The 18,282-nt window shown below is 41.8% G+C and overlaps 1 protein-coding gene across 1 annotated transcript in view; it reads right to left on the bottom strand.

Annotated features, from left to right (window-relative positions):
- The window catches only part of LOC146627098 (rho GTPase-activating protein 44-like), a 92,369-nt gene extending 78,225 nt beyond the window's left edge, over window positions 1-14,144 (bottom strand). Inside the window, exon 1 of the mRNA XM_085361047.1 lies at window positions 13,895-14,144. Within this exon, the coding sequence (XP_085217173.1) occupies window positions 13,895-13,947 (53 nt within the window). The 5' untranslated portion in view covers window positions 13,948-14,144. The remainder of the gene's footprint in view (window positions 1-13,894) is intronic.
- Window positions 14,145-18,282: the final 4,138 nt, after the last annotated feature.

Here is an 18,282-nt window from a genome sequence, read left to right as displayed (position 1 = left end):
GAGGTTTACAACATTAGGAAATTGCTGCGGTGCTTCAGTGCAGACAATAAGAATTAAAGTGCTATGTAGAAAGAAAGATATGTGCATGAGATATACATGAGATATATACATGAGAATAAGAATTATGAGTGCTACGTAGAAAGATATATACATGAGTGCAGGTGGTGATCAGTGCCAAACATGAAATGATGCAGTGACACAGCGTAGGGTCATGTGTTAGTGGCGGGGACAATCATGTGGTTATTGTTCATGTGTACAACAGCAGAGGGGAAGAAACTGTTCTTGTGGCGAGAGGTTCTGGTGCGAATGGTCCGGAGCCTCCTGCCTGAGGGGAGCAGGTCAAACAGACTGTGTCCAGGGTGAGAAGGGTCAGCTGAGATCCGGGCTGCACGCCGCAATGTCCTGGAGGTGTACAGGTCCTGCAAAGATGGGAGTCTGCAGCCAATCACCTTCTCAGCAGAGCGCACAACACGCTGCAGTCTCTGTTTGTCCCTGATAGTGGCTCCAGCGTACCACACGGTGATGGAGGAGGTGAGGATGGACTCGATGATTGCAGTGTAGAATTGCATCATCGTCCGTGTTGGCAGGTTGAATTTCTTCAGCTGCCTCAGGAAGTACATCCTCTGCTGGGCTTTCTTGATGACGGAGGTGATGGTGGGCTCCCACTTCAGGTCCTGGGTGATGGTGGTACCCAGGAAGCGGAATGAGTCCACAGAGGTGATGGGGGTGTCAGTCAGGATGATGGGGGGGAGTGGGGCTGTGTGCTTCCTGAAGTCCACAATAATCTCCACTGTCTTCTGGGCATTCAGCACCAGGTTGTTGTGGCTGCACCAAGACACCAGACGTTCAACCTCCCTCCTGTAGGCAGACTCGTCCCCGTCCGAGATGAGCCCAATGACGGTGGTGTCATCTGCGAACTTGATTAGCTTGACAGACTGGTGGGTGGAGGTGCAGCAGTTGGTGTACAGGGAGAAGAGTAGAGGAGAAAGAACACAGCCCTGAGGGGAGCCGGTGCTGATGGTCCGGGAGTCCGAGACATTCTTTCCCAGCCTCACGTGCTGCTTCCTGTCCGTCAGGAAGTCAGTGATCCACCGGCAGATGGGATCAGGCACATTCATCTGGGAAAGCTTGCCTCGGAGATGGTCTGGAAGGATGGTGTTGAAGGCAGAGCTGAAGTCCACAAACAGGATCCTGGCGTAGGTTCCTGGGGAGTCCAGATGCTGCACACACCCATATTACTGAATTCAGAGCAGCTAATGTTTCTCGCAACTGTTGTCAAAACAAACCGCTGCCATGGTGTGCTGTCATCCTAAGGTGTCAAGTACTGTCACTGTGCCAGAGTCTGACCAAAACACAGAAGGGCCCTTTGGTAGCGTTCACTGACCCACCGACCACGACAATTATTGGACACAAAGAGATACTGGAATATTTTTAAATGCTAAATACTCCACAATGCACCAGCGTTACGGTTTCCACACAAAGATGAATGTGGATGTCTTCATGGCTGTCCATTAGTTATCACCACTGCAGTATTCTCCTTAACGATAAGTATCACCACTCAAAGTCTCCACATCCGCACTGGTACAGGAGAAGAAGAAGTCAAACCCTGAAGCCAGGAAATCGCAGAGTTTTTTTCCAAAGTCAAAAATGTCTCATCTTTTCAAATATGTGAATCTCTGACCTCCTGTTCGTGTCATAAAAGAAACCAACACCATGATTGTACACTCTTGTCTTCAACTAGGGTGCGGCGCCAACGTCAAAACGTGCAGGTAAAGAAATTGAGGGCTGCATAACCCTTTTCCCACACACACATTCATACAAGCACTTTTTTCTAAATCTAAATGTGTGCTCACATTCCAATGACATTTGGTATCATTAACTTTAATTTTAACAAGCGAGGTCATTGTTGTAAAGCAGTGTAAACAGAAATCAGGATCCTCATTCAGTTTTGATGCCTGAACTTAAATTCAGTTTCATTTGTATTGCACGAAATCACAACAAAAGTCACCAAGAGGCACTTTATTTTGAAAGGTAAAGACCCTACAACGATACAGAGAACAGCCCGACAATCGGACCTCCTCCTATGATCAAGCATTTGGCAACAGTGGGAAGGAAAAACTCCCTTTTAAGAGGTAGATCCCTCCTCAAGGAGGTGCAGCCATCTGCTGTAACTGGTTGAGGGATTAATAATGACTAATAATTAAAAGAAATGTATGAACATTTAGAGGATGAAAAGAAACACAGCAAAGAGACAAGACATGTCATCACTGCCTCACCCTGCGTGTCCTTACGCCCTCGCCGCACTCTACTGCTGAAGGACAGCTTGTGCATTTCTGTGAGGCTCCGACAGATGTGACACAACAGCAGTATCCGACGTTCTGGGAATGAGAACTGCTATGAATAAAGAAAACACCACAGCAGCAGTGTCATCTGCAGTCTTCTCCTATCTGTCACCTCTCAGATATCTAATAAATATCCAAATGAAAACAGCAACTGTTCTCAGTCAAACCTCCCTGAAGGTAAAAAAGATGTAAAACCTCCTCCCTGCTAAGCTATTCGAATAACTAAGCTGGCATCTAAGCAGCATGCTGGTTGATTTCCAAACTTTGTAAATAAGAAAAACAATTTTCTAAATGCCAGCTTGTGTTCAGCAGCAGAAGGAGCAGAGCTGAGGAGGTTGGGCATCTGTTTGTCGGCTCCTCGGTGGCTCAGCAACAACCCAGAGCAGCGTCTCCATCAACACACTCCAGTGATTTCAATAACGCTCCACTGGCAATGACATCTCCCCAAGTAACTCCGTCAAATTCACCCAAGTACCTGGCGTCTCAGAGGAGCATTGACAGACAGGACCAGAGAACGTGTCTGTGGTTCTTTTTTTTAACTCATATTTGAACCTAAAATCTTCACTTTTTTTTAAAATCGCAAGTAATTAAAACTGATACACGATCCAGTTCTGTGAGCTGGAGGAGAATATCTAATCAGCCGTCGTGTCAGACGAGGCTATTTTTGTCAACAGTCCCACCATATCATCTTCTCTCTCTCTCTATGCTAATTACCTTCAGGGCAGAACTGTCAAAGCAACATTTCAGAAGGTGCTGCGCTTTCACAAAGTAAAGTTTAGGCTAGAGGACTGAGGGGCTGCAAAGGATGTCAAACTAACAAGATGGTGAAGACAGAAAGAGACGGGGCAGGCATGGAAATGAGCATGAGAGGCAAGCAGAGGAAAAATACAGTCAAGGTAAGGAAAACCAGGAGGGCTGGGAATGCTTCTGTATCCTGACGTTAACCACCTCTTTATTAATAAAGGTTTAGTTGTGTTGAAGTCAAAGCAAATTTTTCTAAAACTTTAATAATAAAATAATCCTGAAATAGTAATGTTTCAGTTTGAAGCATTTTTGCATTTCATGTAGAGAAATAAAGCATACTACTTAGAATACTGTCTATAAATGACAGCTGTAGCTTCCAGGTTTGAATGTGAATGCAGTTACTCAGCCCCCCCCAATAATTCGAAGGGCTCGATTGGTAGTTTCAGGTCACTTTGAACATGCATGCCTTTTGTAAATTTAGTTCATACGCTGTTCGTACGCTTTTTAGCCAATGAGGATGCAGTCCTCGGTTTCACAGTCAGAACCACCACCTCGCTCGTAAGGTAGTGACGGCGAGGACTTTGGTACATAGACTGTATATAAAGGATAGACTGTCTCAAATAGTTTCACCACAAACGGAGGTGGAGTCATCATGTTAGCCCAGTTAAACAGAACAGATAAAAGAACCATGAGAAAACCGCTAGCCTGGCTCACCTGAGTTTAAAAAATACAGACTCCAGCACTATCACAGTGAGTTACCACCTTACTGACCTAGATAGGCAGCAATAGCGTTAGCTGATAGCTACCCATCTCTACCGTCTTATCTGAAAAAGGTCGCGTTTGGTTTCACAAAACTCAGATGGCCCAATGATGCCAAACTCTTTAAATTGGCAGGCAATTTCAAGGTGGCTACATCCATCTTTTATATAGAGCTGGTATATGGTAGCATCACAGTAAGATAACAGAATCACCCAAACACGCTCCCTGAGCCCCTGAGTTTAAAAATATATATATTAGATAACCACTTTTCCTTAACTAGGTTTTCATCCAAATGTAGATCAATTTTAACTGAATTTTCAGAAAGCTGAAAAAAATTAATGTACATTAGGTTAAAGGTGCTGACAAACCCAGCTGTAAGAGTCTCACCTCACTCCCAAAACAAAACAAAACAAAAAAAATCTGTGCATTTCCCAAACTGCTCCTTTAACTGTGTTCTGTTCCCTCTGCAGTGTCACAGCTGCTACTGTGTCTCACAAATTTGTAAGCACTGTGAAGGTAGCAAAACGGGTCAGTTTCCAACTATTTGTAGGAAGCCCTCATTAATAGACTTTCATCATGATCAGTGAGGAAGACTTGGACAGGTACATGAGCCCACACACACAGATTTTTACGTATATGCACACACACACACAAATGAGCCCACACATGAGTGTGCACTGGTAGACAGAAATGCCTCTAATGATGCTCATAACAAACCTCTCCGAGTGCCAACACCTCAGAGGAGCCTGGAGAGATGCAGCGCTTCACGCTGTAAACATAATGCCACCCATGTCCGTTCCTCTTTACGCCTTCAGCTCGTAGCTACCATCAGCGCTAACCTTAATTATTTCATTTTGCTTTCAGGTCAGCATATTTCCACTGTACACACTCTGCAAAGCAGCCTGAAAACTTAATTCTGTTCAAATTAAGGGCGATCAATTATCAAATCCAGAGGATGATACAGCTCCGTGTTTGACAAATGGGCTCATTAACTTTCAACTGGATGATCTGGCATGTGAATGGGATGGGAGGGAGGCATTAGCATAATTTATGTTCAGCTCTATGGAGACATTTGTACAAACCCAACATACACATAGGAACGCTCTATTTGCACAAACAACAAAACACAAACTGTAAAACACGTTTTAGAAAGTGGCCAATAAAACACGGAAGTGTACACAGCTGGATTTAGCAGCCACGAGGAATCCTGCAGCCGCTTACAGACACATGGAAGTCCAAATAGACAAATAATCAATTGTTGGGGCTTCACTGAGCTCCTCGCAAGTTTCCCAGACATTGCAAAATAGATCTGACAAGATTCTGTATATTAAGAAACGCAAAACAAGAAGCAAGCCTTTCACTGGCTGATGGCAAAAACATGAACAGAGCACAAAAATTCCAAAACAACTCACAGAGCAAAGGTTTCAATTAAGAAAATTGCCTTAATGCAGCTGTTTTGCTGATTTCGGCGCTAGATAAAATTCTGGAGAACAGACCAACTGTTTGAGGAGAAATGAAACAAAGATGATGGCGGGATGAAGAAATGATACAAAAGCAACAAAAAATAATTATTGAAAATGAAAAAGGACAGCAACGTAAAGACACAGAAAAAACAAAGGTATTCAAGGACACGTGATCCACCGGTTTATTTGCAGGAACAATGTGCTGTATATCTATATATTTATATCTTATACCTGCATCTACCTGCAACAAGTGCACAGATATACATGAATGGATTTTGAATGGATTTATTTCATAAATGCATTTGTTGTGTGTTGCACTGAATTACTATGCAACTATGAAACAGCCTCGTGTGTGTTAACACCACAGGGTGACAGCAGTATTTGCTGAAGCACACTTCATTACAGTCACAGCATGCTGTCTTTAACAGACTCTGCTCATGTGTTGATCATAATTATTGATAGCTTGGTATAATAAGTTGCCTCGTTTGCAGTTGCAATGTTGTCTGCGTCACTGTTTAGATTTCTCAAGGTGTGACAACAACAAAAGTGGCCAGTAGGTGTCCCTGTGGAGAAAACACCTAGGTCACATGAGCATGGCTAACTGATGTTTAGCAAGTGAAACAATCATGTTAAAACCAGATCAGTTAAAATCAGTTTTGTTTATATAATGCTGAAACAGAACAACGTTAAGGTTTGTTTTGCTTGTGCAATACTTGTCCGTAAAATAGCATTATCAAAGTATGATGACAGCAAGAGTGGCCAGTAGGTGTCACTGTGGAGACGACTGTCAGATTGTTTTAAAACCTCGATAAAATTCATTTCAGATTTTCACAAAGCTGCTGAGGCACTAACAAGTGATGTAACAGCATGAGGCGGGAACAGGGTGTGTTTCTATTTTATATTCTGTTTTATTTTATTGTAACTTCCCCTCATTCAGTTTATAATGGTTTGATCCACTCGTATATCGATTGCTCTGATTTGGTTTGGTCAGTTTTGAAGTATGGAGGCTTGTTTCTCCCACTTGGGAAGAATGTTTTTTTACCATCAACAGGTGGAAATTTCAGGTTAGAGATCTCAAAAAGTTGACCTGGCGATGATTCAATTATGGTTCAAGCTTTACAGTGTTAAATAGAAATTTTGAGATAATAGCCCAAAATTTTTGACTTATGGAAGGCAGAAGATTTTTTTTTGGTTTCGGCTTTTTAAGTAGTATTTTTTGATTTGCAGGCTTATTTGTTTCTTAGAAATATCCCGTTTTTGAATTGCTCTGTACCTGCAGTAACATTACACCTGAACCTGTGTTACAACCTCATAAATATTTTGATTGTGGCTTTGTCTGCAATCGTTAATATAAAAGATCTAGTTTCACACTGATGACAGTGCAGAGATCTAAAACAGACGGGAGTATCAGAGGACAGCACATAGATGAAGGGAGAAGAAAATGACTCGCTTCTTTGATGAATCTCAGCGTCAGGCTGTTCAGCTTCTTGCTCCGACAGATCAAACCGTGTCACGGGCAGCAGCAGAGGTCTGCGAGCCCGTCAGCATCACCACGGGGCGGCACATCGTGCCATCCTCCCTCCTGCCGTCGAATAAAACCTAACAAGCGTGGCCGGGTACTTTCTCAGGTTTCATCAAAGGGAGAACAACAAAGCACAGACATCAACAGCGTGCATGCAGTCCACAGAGAACAACAAGAATCACTGGTCACACAGGTTCACCCATCAATCACAAACTCACTATTGTGTCCTGCAGCTCAGAATATGTCAGGGAAAATAACAATGCATGAAATGAATAACCAAAATAATAAAGGCATTAAGGGCATGCCTGTTTTTTATTTTGGGGTTTTTTTGTGCTGTGAAAGAAACATATAATTTACCTGGGCTGACGGGAGGTGATGGTTTGGGGACAAAAAAATAAATAAAATGGAACAAATACAAACAGCAGTTTCTGAGGTTTGGTGACCTGAAGCCTGAACATTACACAGTGACCAAAGGAAACAATTTCCCTGCCTGTCGATGAAGATTACGAATCCATTTTTCCACAAGTCTTTAATAGATTTTTTGCGGTTTTTAGTCTTATCTCGCCGTGACATTCTTCAGCCTCCTCTGCAACGCCTCAACTGAATATATTTCTTTTTCTGAATACTATAGGGACAAATGTTTTTACAGAGTGACCCCACAAGGCAAATAACCAGTCGGATTCATTTATCACCGACACAAAAATGTGAATGAGTAGATGAGTTAAAAATACTCTGCAGAAGAAGTGACGGCGCCAAAAGAGGATTAAGCCCATCGCCTTCCTGCCATAACCTCGCTGTGCTCACAGAGAGTCACACATTTTCATTCAGGCACACAGTTTACGCAGCATTACGCAGGATTAATGGTGCAGACTGACTGTTTTAGAGATGATTTTAACTGTGTCTGAACCTCTCTTGACCTATATCCTTAACTGGAGCAATGCAGCAATGTCATCCTGGAGGGAGATGCTTCATTAGTTCGAAGATGCCAGTGTGCCTGTTTCCTGCGGTTTTTTTGGAAGCTGCAAATGCCACTCTAATGCTGAAGACAAGCAGAAAGGAAAAAGATAAACTACATATTCCATACATAAGCTTAAATTGCACTACAAAGCAGATACATACTTAAATAAAATGCAAAGATATATGAATAATACATACAAAACACATTAGCCAAGCTTGTGAGAGGCTCACTGTATTGTGAAGTAAGTCTATAGACACAAAATTGACAAATAAACATGTTAGAAGTGAATTAATACTAATAAATAATACATGGTATGAGCTTAATCTTTCTCGTGGTTACTTATGTTGCACCTTACTGAACTGTAAAGGATGAAAAATTAAATTCAAATGCTTTACGGGGTAAAATATGCATTCATATCCAGACTGAGTACAAACACAAATGAGCGTGCTATGTGTAAACAAAGTCTGGGATCAGATTTCCAGTAAAATGTTAACATAGAGAGACAACAAGGCACTTTCACTTCTGTTTACATGAGGCGGGAAAGACTGAGTTTAGGATTATAGACTCTGCATAAAAGATGGAAGCAGAGAAGTCATTGTGGCAGGGGCTTAAACCTGCATTTTTTTCTGATGGCCAGCAGGGGGAGAAAACAGCTCTCCACTCCCTACTGCCTGAATAAACCCAAAGCAGACACATTGGAGTTTAATCTGGGTTACTGATGGCTTTCTTAGGCAAAAGTTAAGGTCAAATTTGGCCCAAAGAAACCACAAACATGGGCCAAACAATTATTTTGTGGGAAAACCTTCCAGTTGACGTCTCAGTCGCTTCAAGTCCCACTGCGTACAAAATGTTTGCTTTATAAATGATGGTCACTACTGCAGCTAAACGAAGATTAAAGCAGAGAATGCAAGCCTACCGTGTAACTAACAGTACCCCCAGTTTCACAGTGACATCCAGCCCTGCTCATGACACCAAGAAAAGCTTGTAGCCTCAAAGTAGCAGTTTTCACTTACTCAGAACCAAACATCTTTTCTAATTGGAGGTAGCTTATCTGTCATTTGTTGTGTCTGCACTGCAGGAACTGGGGCCTGTTGTAGTTCTTACAAATCTGTATTCGGGGTGTTAAGCAGCTCCTGCTATTGAGTAGGTCATAATAGCGTCTTGGAGTGACGCGGGTAAACTGTGATTGTTCAAACACACTTGACGCAGCACAAGCAAAAAGCCACCTTCAAAAAATATTAGTGTAAGATTAAGCAAGAGCTCTTTACGTTACGTTATTGAGCCTCTATGCAGCAGAGTAAATACACAACACAATGCAAAAATCTTTGCTAGCTATTCTCCTCAACTTGCTAAACATTCACAACGAAGAGAGAATTATAGCGCTGACTGCATTTCTCCACCAAGGATGAAAAGTCCCTCCATGCATCCACAAAGACATCTGAATCCAAATCAGCCTGCGATATTTTCATGTCAAGAAAATGTCTCCCAATTTCTACATCATTTCAGTGTAATATTTGTCAAAATGGGATTAGAAATGTCCAGATTTTTTTAGCATTTAAACAAGAAAGCTAAACAAAAAACAAGCAGGAGCGACATGATAAATGTAGATAAATAAATAGATATGTGACAGTTGACCAGAACTGAGCAGCGTAATCTTCATCAACAGACAAAAAACAAACAAACAGATAAATACAACCAATGAAATGAATTACCAACCTCTCGCTGGCTATGATTGCGCTTCAGATTTCTTATGCAGCATTCCATTTGAAGTCGGAATTGGAATTTCCAAAGTTGGAGCTGCCCAACTAACCCTGATTTAACAATCCCATGTGGCGGCAGATAAAACTGAGAAACTAAATAAGCCGTAAGCAGCGCACTGACCAGGCTCTATCCATGAACGTGCTGCAAAAAAACAAGCACTGCTCTGTATTTCTGGCGATGCATTGATGGCTCTACCTTACTAATTAGCAAAAAAAAAAAATGCAACTTTACTACTGGAGTGCACTGACCTTGGGAGTGACATCACTCCCAGCTCCATTGGAACGCAGTATTATCAGCAATGCCAATGCAAACAGAAAACAAAGCTTTGAATTATTTATTACCTCTGCAGTTTGTACTCACCCCCAGCTGGTCCCCAGAACTTCTAAAACCAGCGTAACTGCTGTTGTATATTGATTGTTGAATACTGAATTGTTTCAAATGGAGTTAAACTGAATATTAAAGGATCTGGAAAGCAGTATTGGTCATACTTTCCCTTCCTAACTGTCTTTTTACTTTCTCTTAGTTAGTTTCGGAAGCTCATACCTGGTTATGAATGCTAACAAGATGTTATTTAGACCCTCAAGCAGCATGTGAAAAAAGCTGGCCTCAAATCTGCAATTTCACAGCTGAAGAATGTAAAAAAATGACTTGTCAACATTAGTGCACGTTTAGGGGATTTTAGAAGCACTAATTGTGAAATGATAATTATGAAGCGGACAAATTGTCCGTGTAGTTTATGGTCACTGAGGTCAGCAGCAGCTGATGTCTGCAGCCGTCAACACAAACCGGGTGATGCAGGCTGCCAAGGTCAAGGAGAAGATCTCAGCAATTACCTGTGTGGCCAGCCGTCGGGCAGCGTGTTGAGTCTCTACCCTCTAAATATGACTAATTGCCCCTGCTGTTCTGCTTCTTATGATACAGGTTAGAACTCATTACCAGGATGTTCCGCCTCACTGGGCTCTAGAGAAGAAGAAGAAGGGGAAATAAACAAGCAACTAACCTACCACACAGGCCTTTTTGTGTCTGTAATACTTACCAATAATTGTTTGGTTTTATTTGGTGAAGTGCATTAAAGCTTTTGTCCCCTCAGGCCCAAGTAGGGCATAATTCCCGTAATTTTTTCGTAATGGGAAAATGTCCTCCGGGGATTTCTGATACCTCTACCAAGCTCACTTTGCTTGGCATTAGCTGCAGTAATACCTTTTTCATTGATTTGTATCAGTGCCTCTGCCTGCACTCTGCGTGTAGCCGAGTAAGATGCTGCATAAAAACGTTTTAGCCTCCAAAAGTAAATTGAGGATGCTCATAACAATTTGCCTTAAACCGGCTGCAGCTTAGTGCAGTTTTTCAAGGCACGTAGCACTTGGTCCCAGCATCTAGGGGAACTTTTTGTAAGTTTATAGGGATTTAAGTTTTTCTTCATGAAATCATTTATGATCAGGTGGTTTGGGGCAGGTTTCAGATCTCTGGTGTCTTCTGTCACTTTAGGGAACCTCAGACTCACTGCATGATGCTAAGCTGGGGATTCTGGTTTTAGACAACTTTCAGGCTCTACTGGTTTTGGACTGAATAAGGAGCTGGGTTGAAGACTGACTTTGAGGTTAATCTCAGTCATCATTGGTGGCTGGTTTGGACCTGTTTTGGCTTTGGTTAATTTTGGACTTGGTTTTAGAAGGTCTCTTCACGTAACCCTGTAATATTCAGATCTGGTTTCTGTGGGGAAAAACTCATCTGCTGGGGGACTGTATATTTTGGTACTCTGCACTGCTAGAGAAGAAATTTAGGATGATGAGACAAATGTATTACTGTATAATCTGAAGTACTAATCTACAGTAAAAGTTTTGCATGCCATGAAACCTTGTCTGCATGCCAGCACTGTCAGTTAGTGCTGTCAGCCAAGCAAAACAAACAGGTTTTACAGTACTTACATCACCTCAGCAGTGCATACCATAATGCTTTATAATAAACCTGGTGGAGCTGCAGTTAACAACAGGCTACAAATCACTCCATGTCCTTATTAGACAGGTCCTGTTTGCATATACGACAGTCTTTCTGTTGTAAGGTTATGTAATAATTTTAATGGGCTAAACAACACGTCAGAACACAAGACAAACTGCCAAGGGTGCAGTATTGACATATGACATTTATTTTCAGTTCAGCTATGGGTGTGGTGGGAAAACAGAAGCAGAGACAAAGTCTTCACAACACCTATTTACAGAAAAGCTTTAGCTACACCTATCTTAACTGGAATTTAAATATGATTCCTTCCTCTCTAGGCTTGGCCCAAAGGCTTAAAGAGGCTACGACACCCGTGTCCTCCTACATGGATCAAATAGCACTTTACACTTGATTGAGGAAGCATATTGAGCATGTTTTCAAACAATGAAAGCTAAAATGAGCTATATACTTTCAACAAGACTCAATCTTGACTGAGAGCTTAACAAACTCCAGAGTTATCTGCAGCATCAGGCCTGGCAGGAAGAAAACAGATGCACTGATAACAAATAAATCACATAAACCTAAACACATTAATCCTAAGTATTTTCACATTTGCGTACTATCTGATGCAAATTTGTGCAGTCAGGATTTACTATGGATTAATCACTTCTGCATTCTTCCACTGGGTTTGAATGGTGAGGCACTTCCAGGATTAAAAAAAAAAAAAGCTCTTCCTGAAGCTTGACACCAAAACACTGAAAAGTAATTTAGACAATAGGGACCTACTCTGGGATTTCACCATGAATTGGATATATAGGTGAAAAAGGTGGAGTTACAAGTTATAAGCTTTTGCACAAAAAGGCCAACCTGCCCCACCTCAACAAGGACAAAAAATAGAAATGGAGCAAACACTTGAACTCTGAAAGACTCAAATGTTGTTTGAGATATTAATCAAAGACGAAACAGCAAGAAATTTTCCCAATTTCTAATGATTTCTCCCGTTCTTAACTGAAATATGCCATTTAAAAGCAATAATTAGCCAAAAAAAATTCCAATACAGTTAGTGAAAATACTGTATTTTACACACCTGTTACAGACACTTGTAAAGTAACATATACAAAAGGTTCTATAATCATGTATTAACTTAGTTACTGAGTTGTATTAGTATTGGAGTTCCTCAGGGCTCAATATTTGGTCCTCTTTTTTATTTTTATTTTTTTTTAGCATCGATATGTTTCATTAGACCAAACTACGTAAAACAGTCCCACATTGACTACAAACCCTCGGGTTCTGTTTCCAATCTTTATGGTAAGCTAAATGACCTGTTTTTGTTTTATCAGCTGTTTTGGAACCATTATATTGTATTCAGGAACTTTTCAAGATGCCAAATCTTTCTTAACTCGTGAAAACACAGATGATGAACTCGATTTCAGGATACTGCAAGACAAAACAACATAATGCAAGACTGAAGAAAATGTAAGGTGAATTCTTGCCTTGTCTGACCAATAAAGACCAATCCAGGCACCAGAGATAAACATCTGATCAAATCATCTGTTGGTCCAGCTATCGCACCACTGGGGCAAATGGGCTGTGTGGGTAGGTAGAGCAACTTGGTGAGATTATGTGAGGCAGCACTGGTTGCCATTGTGATAATATTGTGTAGTCCGAATGACTCACTGGGAATTCCCATCTCGAATTCTTCCTACTCAGCCCATCTATCCTAGAACTTCTTTTGAAGCTCAATAGACACAGCTGCAGTTTTAAAAATATAACTGTAAAATGTTGGGATAAAATACTCAAACGATTAACATCACTGCAAACCCCACCCCAAAACTTCCTGCACTTTTATATAATATTACTACGCCCTAAGCAGGGACTTGGACCCGGTTACATCAGGGTTTTAAGATTGGTCTTTGAATGCCTCGTCAAACATAAAAAAAAACATATTTCACCAGTTTACATCCCACAGATCACCCGCTATGCCACACTAATTTGATTAAAAGGCGCCTTGAGCATCTTCATAGAGGCTGTATGTTGACTCCCCTCCAGCAGCAGGATGCCTTGAAGCTGCCCTCTGCTTTGATTTCATTGGTCAGTGGGCAGTAGCCCAGCTTCTTGGGTACCATGTCAGTTCCCCGCTCGTCTGCGTGCGGGTACGCTCCTTCCTGCTGAGCTCAATCAATCACACCCCGTTCAAGCTGCAACTGTGACCTACACTGACAGTTAATGCTTTGTGCAAATCAAACCAGCTGAGCAGCAAAAGCCCGACGCGTGAATGACTGAATACTGTACACACATACACACACACAACCGACGAATTCCTGCTTTGGCCGCTTGACCCAGAGCCAATTAAAGCGGGACGCATGCAGCTCGGTGTGGCCAATCTAACGCGCCGTTTCACGCTTACCTGCCCACTGTTTGGTTGGCGAGCTGTCTCATTCGGTTGAACTGCTTCTTCATCTTGTGTTTTTCTGCGTTACCACCGAGCGGTAGAGCCACTCTACATATCTCATTGATGGGATAAAGTCAGATGTCCGCGCTGGTCTACAGCAGGCGAGGAGGCTTTAAACATCCACGGCGTGCATCGCGGTGGGAAACACACGGGAGACAGTCGGCGCGTTAATTCCTCCTCATTTTGCTGATGAGGACTGCGCGTCTCTGTATCCGCTCCGCTCCGCCGCTCCGGAGATGCTGGACCAGTTTCTCTCTCCCCCTCTCTCTCGGCCGTGACAGCTCGACGTTTCCAACCAGTGCATCCTGGGAAATGTAGTTTACCTACATTCCTCCTACTGGAGAGCGCCATACTAGTGCTAAACCATCACATTTATAATCCTGATTCAGGAAATGTCCTTGCACTGTGAAAGGGGGACAACAGGGACTTAATTTTTGCCTATAAATAAAATCCTTCATATTAAATGAAAGTGTTCTACCTAAAACTTCTCCTCAACAGCCTTGATTGAAACAATGTTTCCCTTCATGTCATATATACACTGACCTGATACACGTGCTCCTTTTTACAAATATCCAATCAGCCAATCACATGGCAGTAAACTCAGTGCCTTGTTGAGAAGACTCGCTGAAGTTCAAACCGAGATGTTGGTGCCAGGTCTGAGTTTTCCAGAACTGGTGTTCTACTGGGATTTTCCCACGCAACCATCTCTAGGGTTTACAGAGAAACATTCAAAAGAAGGAAAATATCAGGCGAGCTAATACAACAACATGACCATCATAACCACTCATTACAATCGAATCATGTAGAAGAGCATCTCTGAACGCACAACACGTTGAACCTTGAAGCAGACGGGCTACAACAGCAGAAGACGACACCAGGTGCCACTCCTGTCAGCTAAAACCCAGAACATTTCAATTTCGTTTTAACTGTGAGTACTTTTTCATTTTTTTCAGCAGTGGTGGTTTGAGGGGAACATGTGTATAAGTAATCCTCATGAGGAAAAACTTCAGGCTTCAGTCTTTTAATGCTCATTTTTTTCTAGCTTACGCTTTGTATCATGTTAGAGAGAGCAGTTATCACTAACATGACGATCCCAGGGATCCAGCACCAGCTCTGAACTCAGAAGCCCAACCCACCTGCTATTGAAACCTTCTGTTTGTGATGGACAGGTTAGGGGTTATAAACAATATTTAATAGAAGATCTGATAAATATTTACCTGTGTGGTTCTGATTTGGTTCTGATGGGAGGCTTAGGGAAAGGCATGACCTCAGAGATATGTGTGAGTGAAAGAAAGACGATAAGAGAGATAAAACTGTATCAGTTGTAGCAGCTCTGGGGAGCTCATTAATGTTTTAGTTTCAGCATTTGATGTGTTCAAATCAAGATAAGAGTCTTAAATAAGGATGTTGTTGAGAGTCCTGTAAGCATACATTTTCCCACTCTTTATGTGGAAATGATCTCATCTCTGCCTTTGCTGTGTGTCTGTGAACAATAATACAGCAAATGTTTTTATTTCTACAGTCACATTTTCGGTGCAAGTATCAGGAATGGACAACTTTACTAAAATTCAAGGGACAAAGATAATGTTAATGTTGGATAGTTCATTGACTGAGTGTTTTTCAAGCCTGACACACACTGATATGGGATGACAAAAATATGGCTAGGGGGACTTTACAGAGTGCAATGAGTTCCAGAGGACTGATGAATAAGTAATCCCAGAGCCAGATCCCAGGCTGCTCTAAGCACTAGACATATTTTTCTTTTTCTCTTGTGGTTCTCAAACTTTTGTCTGAGTCTGAGAAAAAATAATTTCTTGAAAATAAAAGTCATATTCATTCAGCTTAGCTTCATCTCATGGACCTGTGTCCATGTTCCACCTGTAAGTTTCTCCACACACCAAAATTAGAGATCCACTGGCTTAAAGGAAGGAGGCAAAAGGCTAGTTTTAACTTGCATCGTGCTCTAAAATAAGATCTGTTAATCAAGCAGAGTTACTTTAGCAGAGCAGTCAGAAATAAGCATAATAGGACACCCTTAAAGACATACAATGCTAAATTGGGTTCATTCTAAGGTGTAATATCAGAGCCACTTATTTCTTATCTGAACTGAATTGAACTGAATCTAATTTTTGCATCTAAAGCTGCAGTATATTGATTTCTTTTATATTTAAGGTAATAAGGATCTAGACAGCAGAGCTTTGCAGAGTGCAACTTTAGCCCTTTTACCAGGAAGGACTGAGTTGCAAGACATCGAGACTGAAACGTGCTGACAGAGGATGTCCAAAGAACCATGACAAGCATCTATAGGTTTCTTGGATTTGCCAAAGATACATATATTTCTAATGATTATTGATCATTGTGGCTACTGTTCTCGCCATTTTTAAGAAAGATAGACCTATCATTATATTTTTTTAAATTAATGAACGGTTCCTTGGGTAGCAGCTGATGTATGTCTGACTTAGATTCAAACGCTGACACTACTTTTCCAAAGTCGTTAATGTCGTCAATACACTATCCAGCACAAGCTTGACAACAATGTTGTACCAGGGGCTGAAGGAACATCTGGAGTAGAAGGAAGGTAAAGTACAAAGTGGTCCCAGCGGTAATCGGAGCATTAGGAGTTGTAACCCCAAAACTGGGAGGGCAGCTCCAGCAGATTTCAGGCACCATATCAGAGGTATTCAGAAGAGTGCAGTCTTACATATACCTCAGATGCTGTGCAGAACCTTCAAACTCCTAGAGGGTCCTACAGTACCTTAGCCCAGTTCTTCTCGATCACCAATGGTGGTGTCTCCTAACGGTACATATGCAGCACAGATGTTCTATCCCAGTCATTCGTTTGTGCCTGTCTGTGTACGCCAGAGGTGGACAACTTCAGGCCTCAAGGGTCAGTGTCCTGCAGGTTTTAGATCTCACCCTGCATCAACACACCTGAATCAAATGATTAGTTCATTACCAGGCCTCTGGAGAACTTCAAGACATGTTGAGGAGGTCATTTAGCCATTTAAATCAGCTGTGTTGGATCAAGGACACATCTAAAATCTGCAGGACACCGGCCCTTGAGACCTGGAGTTGCCCATCCCTGGTGTACGCAGTCCAATAGTCTAGAGGGCACCTTTGGACCTCCTGCAACTTTGGTCCTGTCAGCCACCTCTGGTCTCTTCCATCATTATGTCCATACTGCTCACCATTGTTCCCAGTGTGCTGTAACCTCTGGATCTCCAGCTTCAACAGTAACCATCTTCTGCTGATGTTATTGCACTGAGCTGCCAGGTCCTTCTAGCTCATTGTGGATGTTGGTTTTCTACTGATCCCACATGTGCTGCACATAACCTTTTTTTGTGTGTCAGCTGGCATAGTAGCATTCCACCAATTCCAATTTTTTCAGTCCTTCTCCATGTTTGCATTGTTCCAATAGGCAATGATATTTAAAGGTGGGCTTGAGGCGCTGTACTAAAGCTTTCCTGTATGAGTAACATTTGTGTTTAGGTTAGGAGATTGTGCCACCCTGTGGACAACCAGCAGTCATGCAGCTCAAAGAACCAGCTGCTGCAAGTTATTTTACTCATTCAGCTTATCAACCATATCTTAACAATGCATCTGCATGATAACAGTTGGTTTATTGATATAGCAATGTTTACTTTTATGAGTTGTTTTAAGATTTTATGATAAATTAATGTGAAAGCAGTGCTCTACAATTTGACTTAACATAACCAAGTTTCATTGTTGAGGCGGAGATCAAGTTAAGGCAATCATTTATGCCCTTTTAAAAATCCAGCAGAATTTTTTTCCTGATTATTTTTTTGATTACTGAGATTTCATTACTCTGTTCATCAAATCATGAGTCAGTCACTCACTTTCTGCTTCAAGGTTCCTACAAATGCCGCCCTCATCCTGATCAGTGCACAGCTATGAGCCTGTCCTTCTCCCACAGGGATCTTTGTTCTTGAAGGTTTCTTTGGTGTTGGGTGTCGTAGAATTTTGTAACTAAAGTCTGCAACATGGAAAGAGCTGTGATCAAGCTATTTATTACTGTACGCAGGAGAGCCAACACACATCAAACTTCATAGTTCACAGTCATGCCAGCTCTACCCTTGGGATGTCTCTACCCCCCGCACACAACTCTGATTGTCTTTTAGTTACAACAGGTTTCTGTCCCATGGGCTGTGGCTGGACAGAGGACAACTCCCACTATCTTTTCATGGGAAGCTCCTGGCACTGGAGTTTCATCCTTCTGAGCAAAACAGTTAGCAGATAACATAGTGAAACATCGTTAAGCAAAGCTAAGCAGTTTTCACAAGGTCACGCTGACATATACACATACTTCATCTGAGCATGCAAAG

This window comes from Diplotaxodon limnothrissa, linkage group LG8 (assembly GCF_057381915.1).
Source record: "Diplotaxodon limnothrissa isolate DT_005_m linkage group LG8, D_limnothrissa_male_GT1.1, whole genome shotgun sequence".
NCBI classification, from domain to species: domain Eukaryota; kingdom Metazoa; phylum Chordata; class Actinopteri; order Cichliformes; family Cichlidae; genus Diplotaxodon; species Diplotaxodon limnothrissa.
The sequence above is the reverse complement of the archived record's forward strand: the minus strand, read 5'-3'. Positions and strand labels throughout refer to the sequence as shown.